Source organism: Phycodurus eques, chromosome 15 (genome assembly GCF_024500275.1).
Source record: "Phycodurus eques isolate BA_2022a chromosome 15, UOR_Pequ_1.1, whole genome shotgun sequence".
NCBI lineage: Eukaryota > Metazoa > Chordata > Actinopteri > Syngnathiformes > Syngnathidae > Phycodurus > Phycodurus eques.
Window position 1 is genome coordinate 16,835,700 of NC_084539.1, and position 12,411 is coordinate 16,848,110.

Below are 12,411 nucleotides of genomic sequence, written 5' to 3' on the forward strand. Positions count from 1 at the left end.
TCGAACATGATTTGCAAATCATTGTATTCTGTTTTTATTTATGTTTAACACAATATCCCAACTTTATTGGAATTGGGGTTGTAGAACCAAGGGGCACGCCGAGTACGTCATCACAGCATGTGACTAAAACGGACAAAATCACGAGAGATGATCTCCGCGGCGTTCAACGCGAAGCAAAAATTTTTGCCGTCTGCACGTCAAACTACGCAGAGGGACCACGCGGGCCAACTCGGGGGGGGGGGGGGGGGGGGGGGGGGTCACGTGATGCAATGTGGGTGTTGTTGGCTGTGGGAATATAAAGAAGCCTTAAGTCAGCACATCTAAAATTGTTCTTGGTTAACCTCTAGTAAAGTTTAGCTGTTTTAGTATAGGGTTTCCTTGACTTTTTTTTTTTCCTCTTTCTAGCAAAAGCCTGGAGGTTTTGGGCTAAGACTGACTCAGTCAGTCCTAGCTGAAGAAAAACAGGAAAAAAAAAAAGAATATAGAGAAGGAATGAGTATTATTTTTAAAACTCTCCAATCAAGAGACATCTTCATGAATGAAAATATAGAGGTTTAAACCACCGGTAACATTCAAGAACGGGCAGATTAGATGTTACCATAGAACACCAGATAAGACATCCGGATCACTCAATGCAGGAATGAAATGACCTCGGTGAATGAAAATATGCACAGGCATACTTCTGGATCTAACTGTAGCTGATATCAGAACAAGTAACATACGTCCTTGAATAAAAACACCTCACCAAGACCTCATATCTCATAAACCCTTATTTAAAATAACACTTTATATGATTATCCACAGTGATACAAAGTGCTGGGAAAGCCGTGGGGTGAGACAGGAGACTTGCTCAATAGCTTAAGAAGACATCAAACCCGAGTGAGGCGGCATTGTCCTGCGACGGTCCATGGACTTGGCTGACACATTGTCATGCAAAAGACAAGAAGAGAGCCAGGCGAGCCTTCAAGAGAGCACCCACCACTCTCTGGAAACTCCAAAGGAGGAGGGGGCGATGGTTCACATCTTTTTAAAAGCCACTTCGTCAACACACGTGTTCACGACAGTTAAAGGGAAGAAGTTTACACCAGTAATTGGAATGCAAGTTGGAAAAAAAACAAAACTATTTGGGTTTATTTGTACCGTATTACATGCACATTTACACCAGTATACGGCTTTAAGTATAAGATGTAAGTCCAAAGGACTATTTAAGCCACGCTGAAAAGTTAAGACAAAAGAGATTATAGAATATAAACTAGAATAAAGTAACAGTAATATTTGCACTGTGTTGAGAAAAATAATGTATATTCGCGAAACCAAAGTACTGTGAATGCGATGAGAATAAAGTCTTATTTTAATCAACGTTTTGCTCAAATTTTCAAATACTGACAATGGCTTGATAAGAATGGGAAATTTGAATGAAAGAAAACTTTAATGCTTGATGTTGATAAAATCGTACTAGTTTTACAAGAAAAATAATTAAGATAATACATTTGTATTGATTAATGTTGGAATAATTGCTGAAAAAAGGCATATTTCTTTCCTGGGGAAAAATGCATAGTGATTATGAGAACAGTTATTCTTTTCCGAGAAAGATTTGTCAGCATTTATGACAACAACAATTTCACTTGAAGAAAAATTACAAAGAAATGAGACTATCGAGATTAACGACATTTTTACGAGAAAATAAATAGAATACAATTTTAAAAATATGGAGGAAAAAAACAAGGCTGTCAATTATGCACAATAAAAAAAATTACGTTAACAATTTTTTACATGTATGTCAAATCTTTACGAAAACGAAATGAGAATAAAGTCACTTTTCAAAGGGAATTTTTTTTTTTTTTTTTTTTTTTTTTGTGGAAGTTACCACAACTGTGTGGCTGTTCATTGAACTACTTGACTTGAAAGGCATGTACTAAAACTTTTGAACTGGATACATTTAAATAAATAAATAGCAAAAAAAAGGTGGGAAAATTGGGATGTTCCAAAACTTTGCCCCAGTAGCATATATAAAAAAATAACGCAATATTCCGTAGCGGGGAGTGTTGATTTAGCACCTAGCTACATGTCAGTTACGTTCATTGTGTATGTGGTGGCTCGATTAACGCCACTATTGAAATCTGGAGTCACTTTCAAGCACTTGGTAGAAGTAACAGCTTATTAAGTGCTTAAGGTACGACGCACTGTGAAAGTCGACAGCTAAAAGAGCACGTGCGCAGCGTCTCTGCAACTTTAAAGGGGAGAGAAACCTCTTTGTCCACTCGGAGGCTTAAATGTAAAGCGGCGGCCCTCCCGTTGAGCGGCAACAAACAAGTCTGATGGCTTTTTGATTTTCTTCCTTAACGGCCCGTGCCTTTGACACCCTTCTTCACAGGCCCTCCACCCCGGACTGCTTTTCATGCCGCCACCAATGGCTGCCTTCCTTCCACTGTCCACGCGCACAATGGGCCTTGACGGCCCTCGGCATGCGGCTCAATGGGGACAGGAGACCGGACCCCAGCCCCCGCCAACCCCTCGTGAGCTTTCTCTCCGCCCCACTCGTCGTGTGTATTGCTGTGGGGAATACAGTGATACCGAGACTTAGGAGTCTAATTCGGTCAAATCGACTTTCTCCATTGCAATGAATGGAAATGACGTGAATCCGTTCCATTTAACTGTTTCGATTCAATGGATATCGTGCTGCTCCTTCTAGTGTGCGGACTAGGGGTTGAATGACTCGAGACTTTTTGCCAAACAAATGATTAGCGTTCGGTCGACTTCAATCTTTAACCGTCGATGCGCAGTAGTTAAGTTGACTCGCGACGAGTCAGTTAAGCAGTTAGTGTGCGCGCCCCGCCCCCCGGGGGACAGTATAATACATTAAAGACCGTCACAACTGCAGCGCAGTATTAGTATTAGTCGCTGTCCACAGAGCAAAAAAATCATATGGCTGTGAGCATATTCATATGGTCTGTCTGTATGGGTTGTTGAAAGGTTTATGACTATAAAATACCGATGTAGTTTGTCGGTTTAGGGCTTTTGATTATGCGTTAGCATTAAGCTTTGTCGTAAGACAAAGTTGCGTGGTTTGGTTCAATACATAAGGAATTCATAGTCCCTTTTACAGTAAACTTCCAACAAGGAGTGGGAATAAACAGATCGAAGCAAACACACTTGACCTCTTTTTTTAAAAGACTGTTCACTGTCTGCCAAACATCCCGCTCAGGGAAGGCAGAATAGACATTAGTTAGAAAAGAAAAAAGCGCACCCATAAGTGACATTTTCAAATGAAAACATAAAAATAATCGCCCAAGCGATGGCTCATAACCTGTACAAAGTCAGGGATCGCCAAGGCTGAGACGAGGTCAGCGGCAGTTCGAAGACACCGAGCCAGAAAACGAGGACGTGGCGCAAAGAGGAAATGCCTGCAGCCTTACACTTTCTTTGCTTGGATGCATTTTCAAAGACGCTTTGGTTTGTTTGTTTGTTTGGAGAATGACCCCTAATCCCTCTCACAATTCATTATCCACATAATCCAGCAGTGTTTACCAACCTTTACTGAGCCAAGACAAGTATTTTACAGGGATATACGATATGGGACGTCTGTACCGGTACCAAAAAGAAAAAAAGAAAGAAAAAAAACACACACACACACAATACTGGCACACCCAATACCAGCTTGTCATATACTATACTATTCTGTCCCCCCCCCCTGACCATGCAAATTATATTACTGCAGATTTGTAATTCTCTTTATCTTATGTTTATTTTAACAATAAAATTCAACTGGTGGTGGCATTAAACATCTTGAAGCCTCTTTTTTTGATGAATTGTTGACTGCAAAACTGCTGCTGGTTTTCCACAAGTCAAAGCAAAAGCAAAAGCAAAAAATAAAGACCTAACAACAACTTGTACTAGAAAAACTTTAGTTATGTCACTCGTGTCTTAAGGCACAAAATATTTTCCTGTAGAAACAGAGTTTTGATTCTATCCCACACTTATCTGACATGGTTGTACTGTTAGGTTGTTAATCTGATGGCACTTGGATTAAAAAAACAATAACAACTGATTCTGAAGAACACAAATCGTTAAGAATGCGTCAAACAAAGAGAGTAGTAATACTGACGTGGTAAAAACTTTTATTACCCATCCTTGCTCTGCATATACAAATATCTATAAAAGGTGAACACTTTCACTCTTTTATGTACATTTTTGCAGCAGGACGTTCATTTTGGGACTGACAAGAGGACAGAGCAGGACAACACAAGATAGTGAAATTGACCACCGACACATCTATCAATATAGTCTGTCCCCCCCCCACCCGAGAGAATGTCATTCAAATGCTTCAGAGTCACCTGGACTGTACATTCCTCCTGCAGTAACGGGCTGCATACATAACGGGAGGCAGAAGGATTTGCATTGCCATGATTCAAACACAGTACGGTCAAACCATGCAACAGACATCATCAAGTACTTCATATATTATATTCATATCTTTATGTGCACCTTATATGACCCAAGCCTCAAATCAGCAACACTAAAATTTCAGAGATGGTATGTTAAATATTTCCTGGTAGGAATGTGGCTTAGCCACAAGCTACGCATGACAAAACAAAGAAGGGCACCTGTTTTTCCGCTTCCGTATATGTGTGTGTTGTGTGTACGGCTCCTACACGCTCCTGCTATCATAATCACAGTCTTTGGAAAAAAAGCTGCAGAAATGACGGGGAGAGAAATTGCAACATAAAGAGTTTAAAATTTAATTGAGGACAGGACGCTCACAGCAACAACTCAAGAAGGAGTCTTTGTGTTAAAAGACTTAAAATCCACAAAGAACCCAACATTACACGAGGGTCATAAAAGCAGGAGGAGGGAGGCATGGAGAAGGCGGGGATGAATTAGTAAAGGGCCAAGAGAGAGAAACAATACGTGTTTTTTTTTTTTTGTTTTGTTTAATGTCTCGTCTTCTGCCAGGTTTCCTCCGTTTGTCTGCATGCAGTGTGAGTGTTTGCACGTGTGTGTTCAGCATTCACTTTTCATTCCCCTGATAATGCATGGTGGAGTCGTCAAACAGAGGGTTTTTCACCTCCATCTCGCCGGTCTGTGGAGGAGAGCACACATATGATTGACTTTTACTGGAGTTTACAATTGGGTCAAATTTGAGCATTTTTGCCCCCCCCCCCCCCCCCAATCAAAATCAGCTAAGGATTGATTGTTGGATGTTTGTCAAAGATTATCCTGAATGATGATAGTGTGGGTGTGCTAAGAGGGATTTTGCCTTTGATATCTGCTGGGGGGGGCCAACAATCAGAAAGGTTCAACCTGTTCAATATTTACAATGGCAAAGCCTTATGTTGGTGGTCAAGACTGAGTTCGACTCCATGATTATGACATTAAAAAAATTCACAACAGTTGTTGGTTACATGAATTTGGGGAATTTTGCAGAGTCTCCTCACTCATCTTTGCACTCATGTAAGCATTGACCTGATCACTGACGTCATAGCAAACTGTCTTTCAGATATCCATCAGCGGTTGAGGTAAAGGAGCGTGTGCGTTCAAAATAAATTATGTAATTAATGTGTGTCAATACATTATTCGTGATTAATTAGCATTACCTTGAAAACTTACCTTTCAAAATCCCCACAATGACTGACTGACTTTGTGTGTGCGTGTGTGTGTGTGTGTGCACGTGCACGCGTATGCGCTCACCGGTGCAAGTCCAGGACACTCGTACACTGTGAAGTCTCCGGCCTCTTCTTCATCTGAGGTGACCTCGGCATCAATGACTTTTTGTTCTGGTTTGTGACTGCAAATGAGGGAAGAAAACAAAACAAAAAAAATTTAAAAAAAAAAAGAAAAACTATACACTGTATTTGAATATTTATGATTGAACACATCAAAAGCTAAAAAAAAAAAAAAAAAAAAACACTTACTTTCCAATGGACAGCATCTGCTGTTTTTGGTGTTGATAGTGGTACATTTGGGCACTTTGCGCCAGAGTTTCATCTCCAATCTGCAGGCAAGGAAGAGGAAGTGCTGAATGACACTTTCAAAATAGAAGCTGCACTCTTCAGATAGAAATCTAGTGGTGTGTTTTTGCAGAAGTGAGATGAGAAAATGAAACTCAGGCGATAAATGTAAGAGTCGCACATACCGATTTAGCGTCACCTGTGGCGGCGGTCACACCTGCTCCCCTGAAGGCGGGATAGTCCACCTTCTGAGCCAGATGAGATTCTTTCCGCAACCTGGGTGGGATCATCGGGAGTTAAAAATGCATTAAATGGGGGCTTGCAAAAGGTGCTTAATGACTTTGTGTGGTTGCTTACTTGACATAGCAGACAGTTGCCATGATCAATGCTATGGTGCCAATCACCACAAACAGGGAGATTACAACTGCAAGTAAAAAAAAAAAAAAAAAAAAAAATAGACATAAAATCAGTTTCTCCACTCATGACTTGAAGATCTTTGGCCTAAAAGTCGTTTTCACTGTTTGAAACACTATCATGTAAAAGCCAAACGGTAAACACAGCTGCAGTGAGTTTTACTGGGTACTTGATTGAATACTTTTTTGTCTTTATGGGCGTTCACATTTTCCTACACTCTGGGCTCTGCTTCTGCAAGTAGAAGCCACTTGCCTGGTTCAACGCCCTCGCTCCTGCCTCGGTTGGTTGTTAAGGTCAAGAAAACCGGACTTGCCGATGGCTGCGCAGTTTAGCGGGAGCGGTGAACAGTCGCTCATTTTCTTGAGACAGGACCGCCCCCTTAAAACCTCTCTTGATTTGGAGTGTTAACTGTCCGAGATACTACAGTATACATTTGCATCCATAATTCAGCCCTTGATCTTGTAGACGTGCAGACAAGGGTGTCGTTTTAATTTAGTTCTATATTAGTTTGACAGTTGTTTTGAATGGGGGGGAAGTTTTGAACACTTGACACAGGTATCCGATACCGTAAACTTTCTTTTTGCGTTGATGTCACATGACATGACACTCACTGATGATGATTTTGTCATCCTTGTGAGCGTTCTCGATAAGAGGGCCCGCTCGACCGTCCACTCCGGGGGGCTGGGGGGTGGATGTGTTGGTAAGACTTGCTCTGCCAGAGGCCGCAGAGGTGCCGTTACTGGTTTCGGCTGACGAGCGATCTTGTCCCGACTGCCCCTGTTCGGAAGCAGCTAGCTTGCTCGCAGCTTTGGCGGAGAAGACGGCGACTGGAGGTGATGCGAGGAACATGCGAGGCAGAGATCAGAAAATAATCAAGAATGCTGAACGTCACGAAGCAAAGGGAGAACGCAACACAAACAGGATCTGTTTGGTTTAGGGATATCAAAGTTCTTACCGGGAGGTTTCAATTGTGTCTTCTGTGGTTCAATCGCAGAAACTTCCTGTTTTTCGATGTATGACTGGATGAAATCGATCTCTTCATCCAGGTCTGGGTAGAACTGCACTTTCGCTAAAAGACAAGATTAGAGGAATTCATTTATTTACTGCAGATACAGCATCACATCAGCTAGTCCTCCCTGAAACGTCTCCAGTTGGTTCAAAATGTTGCCGCTCGCCTCTCAACTGGAACACGCAAGAGGGAGCACATAACTTCTTTTCTGGCTTCCCTCCACTTTATTTTAAAAAAACCTGCTAAGATTTGAGATTAGGATATTCGTTTTCAAATCTCAAAATCCCTCCACACCTGCCCAACGACTGTAGAAGGACCTCTCGGTGGATATTAGACAAGCGAGCCCTTTCGTTGTCCATTTTTAAAACTCTCCTTAAAACCAATTTGTATTCCTTGGCCTTCAACACAGCACGACACTTGCTCTTATTTCAGTGCTTTATTTGTTTTATTGTGTTTAACCTTGTTGGAGGTATCCATCCATCCATATTCTGTACCGCTTATCCTCACTAGGGTCGCGGGCATTGTTCTTAAATTATATTAAGTTCAATTGTCCCATGTTTTATATTCCTTTTTTAAATTTATATTACAGCAATTTGACACTGACTCTGCACTTACACAACTTTAAGATGGTCTACTATTGAAGATAAAACGACCGCTGGTAAAAGGGCGTATTTATTATTTATTGCCCAACGCTCTTAGGATGCATCCACCCAACCAAAGTGACAAGACAAGGCGTGTGCCTGTGGGTCTTGTCTTATTTGTTTGCGGACTGGTAGGAAAAAGGAGACAATACGAAACTGATGTTTAACAGCCCTTTAGGCCAGACAGTTAACAACATTCCTGTGGTACAGGACGGGTCTCCAGGGCAACCACAGCCCAGTATATACATGCGTGTGTGCGTGTGTGTGTGTGTGTGTGGGGCCGGTGGGAGGAAGCACAGCAGGGAGCAGGAGCAATCAGCAAAAACTTGGCTCGTTGGCTCTCAGTCAATGTGCTACGTTGACAATAGACCCCAAAGCGGAGCTAATGGCGGCGGTCAAAGTGTTCCTGCTATAAAGTCGCCCTGCAATACATCATATTCTCAATGTAGCAGAACGGTGAATCATAAAAAAAACCCATGAATTTACAGTACCTTCAAATAGGTCATTATCAGGTGAACGACTCCAATGCCAGTAAATACATTGCATCATTACATTCATGACTACAGTATCACTTTCTCCCCCTGCAGAGGGTCAACCATCTGGCTGAGCTAACGTGTGGCAAAGCGGACGCTATGACAAACGAGCACTTTCACCGCCACCTTTGTCACGGTCCGACCCCCCTCGGCACGCCGCCATATCGTGCACTCCGCGGCAGGTGTCTGAGGAGGGGGGATGCTCCATCTGTACCTAGCAGGTGGCGGGGAGCTCCAGCAGTGCTAGTGTGCTCACTTGATTGAGATGCAGCATTAGCCTCTAGAAGTTTTCACCAAGTGGTACAATCCACCGCGACAAATTATATATTTCAAATCCAAACTACCATTTTGAAGTTATTCCCTTGGAGTGTAACCCACTTTTCCAGCTTTCTCTGACCCAGAGAGAGGTCAGGTGAGTAGTTGGGGGGGGTTGCTCAAGAACGGCAAAGTTCTCCTCTGTCAGGATATGTCAGATGCTCAGGGCATTGTGAGCAGGCGCGTTGTCATGTCATGAAGCAGCTACAAGTTGCCCTGCTTTTCATGCACTAAATGACACCAACACCACCACCATCTCTTTGCAAACGTGCCGGTGGATCGTCTTGCCCACAGTGAAGGGGAAAACTCCTCGTTTGGGTTTGAAAGAAATCCTTTACGACACCAATCCCACAACTTTTCTGAGAAACCTCGTACGGCTCATTGTTTGGACACGGATATTCCAGACAATGCTTCTGTTGCCAAATCTAGTAACAGTCGTTTGTAGTCTGTTTCTACGAGTAACTTCGCTTTGAAACAATGTCTTGCTTCTAAAAAGAAAAATGCAAATGGCACCAAGTGAACTTTGTATATATGCAGGGAACATTTCAAGGTGCCATCCCGGACCGTGGTCGACTATTTACATTATAAAAAAAATAAAAAAAGAAGAAGAAGGGATTGAGTGTACGTGTGGTTGGCCACGTAAGAGAGTTTTGTCACTAGCTCGATAATGACCCAGAGCCCCTTGAGAGTGGCCTACGGGGGGGCAGTTGGCTACTACAAACAAACAGTAAACGGCTCAACAGGAGAGCCACTGACACGCATGTGTGCTGTTATCTTTTCCCACTCAAAAACCACTCACTTCCACCTCCACCTCCACCTCCACCTCAACCCCTTCACCCTGAGACCACATGTACCCACACAACCACACACACACTTCTTACTTCCTTTGTGATTCTTCCAATGTCTTGTATATCTACAGCAGGGGTGGGGAACTTTTTTTTTTTTTGTCCTATCAGGGGCAATTAAAATTTTCCTTCAAGGGTTATACTAGATGCATGGAAGAAAAACGTGAACATTATATGTTTAAGTTTTAAGCAGATTTTAGTTTTTACTATTGCACAATGTACAGAATACGCAAATAAATAAATTAAAAACTGACAACATTAATACATTTGTATTTGACTATTTCAGGATTACATTACTCAAATACTTGACAAAGGACGTTAAAAATACATTAGCAAAACCTATTAAATTTGTTTAAATTGAGAAAAACAATTATAATCAAATAATTCAAATACCTTTGTGGATTAGCATTTATATAATAATTATTATTATTATCAACATACATTACTTCACAGGATGACAAAACTATTACAATTCTGCATGAAATAAGTTTTTTTTTTTTAGAGAATAGTTGGGGAAAATTATACTATTATGTAGCAACAAAAAAAAATTGTACAGGTGCATCTCCATAAATAGGAATACTTTATTTCAGTACAATTCAGTCATTTAATGTATTGATTCATTACAGCGTGAAATAATTTTTTATTTTTATGATTACATTGAATGAAATCCAGACATTTTCCATATCAAGAAATTATACTACTGTATTAAATGAACCATTAAAATGATTATCAATAGAAAAATGAGCGAGGAATTGGTCTTCTGAAAAATATTTTACTATGATTCATGAATCTGTAAATATAGATTTCACTTTTTGAAATTAACTACTGAAATAATTTTTTTTATTTTTTTTTACCAGAAAGTGCGTGTATATATGTGCGCTGTCTGTCGTCAATAACGGAAAATGGACGGATGGCTGTGTTCTCAGTGAGCTCTTAGTTGTTCAAACGTGAACTCTGCTGCCGTCTTGTGGGCAGTCAGAAGAGCAGGTGCGCTCCAATACAGAAAAACAGGGCCGCACTGTGAGGAGATCTCTAATTGGTGTGCTCTTTTCAGCGTGTTGTAAATGAAAGGTCGACAAATGGTCGAGGGGGAAGGAAGATAAGGGAGCAAAAAAGCTCACAGATTTGTATGTTAACTTCATTAGCTTTGACAACTGATATGGGAGGAAACTTTCAATAAACTACCCATATTTTGGATAGTAAAAAAAAATATATATATATCTGTTTGTCCATCCATTTTCTATCGCATTTGAGGTGTGATGTGATGACAAATATGGTAATCATAGTGAGTGTACAGATTACAATATTTGTGTGCGTGTACCACATGGAGATTACATGCGTGCTGTACATTATGTAACGTCATAACAGAATGAAAGTGGGTGGAGGGGGGATCAAGTGAAGGCATAAATGGTCAGCTGCGTGGATGTGATGCAGAGGAGTCCTGCCTTTATCACATACACCTTTACAATACATGAAGAATGAACAATGCTTGCACAATGAGCGTGGCTCAGAGGCATGGAAACACAGCGTGTTTGCTGATGGAAGGCCACTCCTGCATGTCAAACACGCGCTGGTTTACTTTTTATAAAGTGTCGTCCGACCTCCCTGTGTTAACCTGCGGTGCGCTACTTGCTTTTCAGACTACGAAGGTGACATTTGAGAGTCCACACAGAATGCAAAAGTAGGAAAACAAAATGGAGACCGAAGGTATATGGAGTACATTGGAGAAACGTATTGAGGTTATAAAAATTACAAGATGGGAAAATGTTATAAAATATGGAGGTTTGCGCCCCTCTGCAGCTGTCTTACCTGGATAAACCAGACTTAAATAAATGCTCAATAATTGCTTCTTTGAGAAGGGGTTTCTTAAAGGATATTGACGTTTTTGTCGGTCTGTGGGAATTTTTGTCCACTGATCCACTTTGATGGTGATGGGTCTTCTCAAGTTCTTCCACATGAGACTCATGGTGTAACGTTATAGCTCAGAGGTTTTTAAAAAAAAAAAAATTTACACCAAGTACCACCCCAAAAAAGATACTCGACGAGTATCACCATCTTGACCAACATTAAAATGAAACCGGGAGACAGACATTTTATTCAAAGTATATTTTCAGTTATTGTAAGCCACTGTAACATGATGCAGTTTCAACATGAACACTGCGCTGGAATATATATATATATTAATCATTGACTGATTCAATTCAATTTTCACATAAGTTACATAAAAATGGTACCTTTTTTAAACAAATAATTCTTAGAGATCAAATGCAAACGCATTGAATTTAAAAGTTAAATATAACTGAACTGTACTTGGGCAGTGATTCTCTCGTGTACCACTAGAGGGAGCCTGCGTAGCGTACTCCTACCACACCGAGAATCCCTCTTATAGCCTAAATTGTTGTTGCTATACGGTTTTGTAGTGTATCGAGGCACAAGGAATATTTGAGGATAAAATTCTGGGCTACTTATTACCAAATTTACAATTTAAAGATAAACTTCTAGTTTTTATCAATAATTAAAAATCCCATGGCAAGACCTTTATGAAATTTCAAAAGATTTGTTCAAAATGAAAGGCTAACAAACGGATCCAAAAATGCTTGCCCAAGCAATGTAATAATGGTGAGTGTTGAGCATGAAGCATAACAATCTCATGGTGTGAATGAGCATCAGCATTTCAAGAGGCTTAAATTACGTTTGAATGAAAAC

At 40.8% G+C, this 12,411-nt stretch overlaps 1 protein-coding gene across 2 annotated transcripts in view; it reads right to left on the minus strand.

The window, feature by feature from the left end:
- Positions 1 to 4,101: 4,101 nt before the first annotated feature.
- Positions 4,102 to 12,411, minus strand: part of npdc1a (neural proliferation, differentiation and control, 1a) — a 30,056-nt gene continuing 21,746 nt past the window's right edge. For both annotated transcript variants that reach the window (XM_061699102.1, XM_061699100.1), the window contains 7 exons: positions 7,318 to 7,431; positions 6,974 to 7,189; positions 6,306 to 6,372; positions 6,134 to 6,224; positions 5,913 to 5,992; positions 5,689 to 5,785; positions 4,102 to 5,080 (listed from right to left, as the gene is read on the minus strand). In XM_061699102.1, coding sequence (XP_061555086.1) covers positions 5,009 to 5,080; positions 5,689 to 5,785; positions 5,913 to 5,992; positions 6,134 to 6,224; positions 6,306 to 6,372; positions 6,974 to 7,189; positions 7,318 to 7,431 — 737 coding nt within the window. In that variant the 3' untranslated portion in view covers positions 4,102 to 5,008. The remainder of the gene's footprint in view (positions 5,081 to 5,688; positions 5,786 to 5,912; positions 5,993 to 6,133; positions 6,225 to 6,305; positions 6,373 to 6,973; positions 7,190 to 7,317; positions 7,432 to 12,411) is intronic.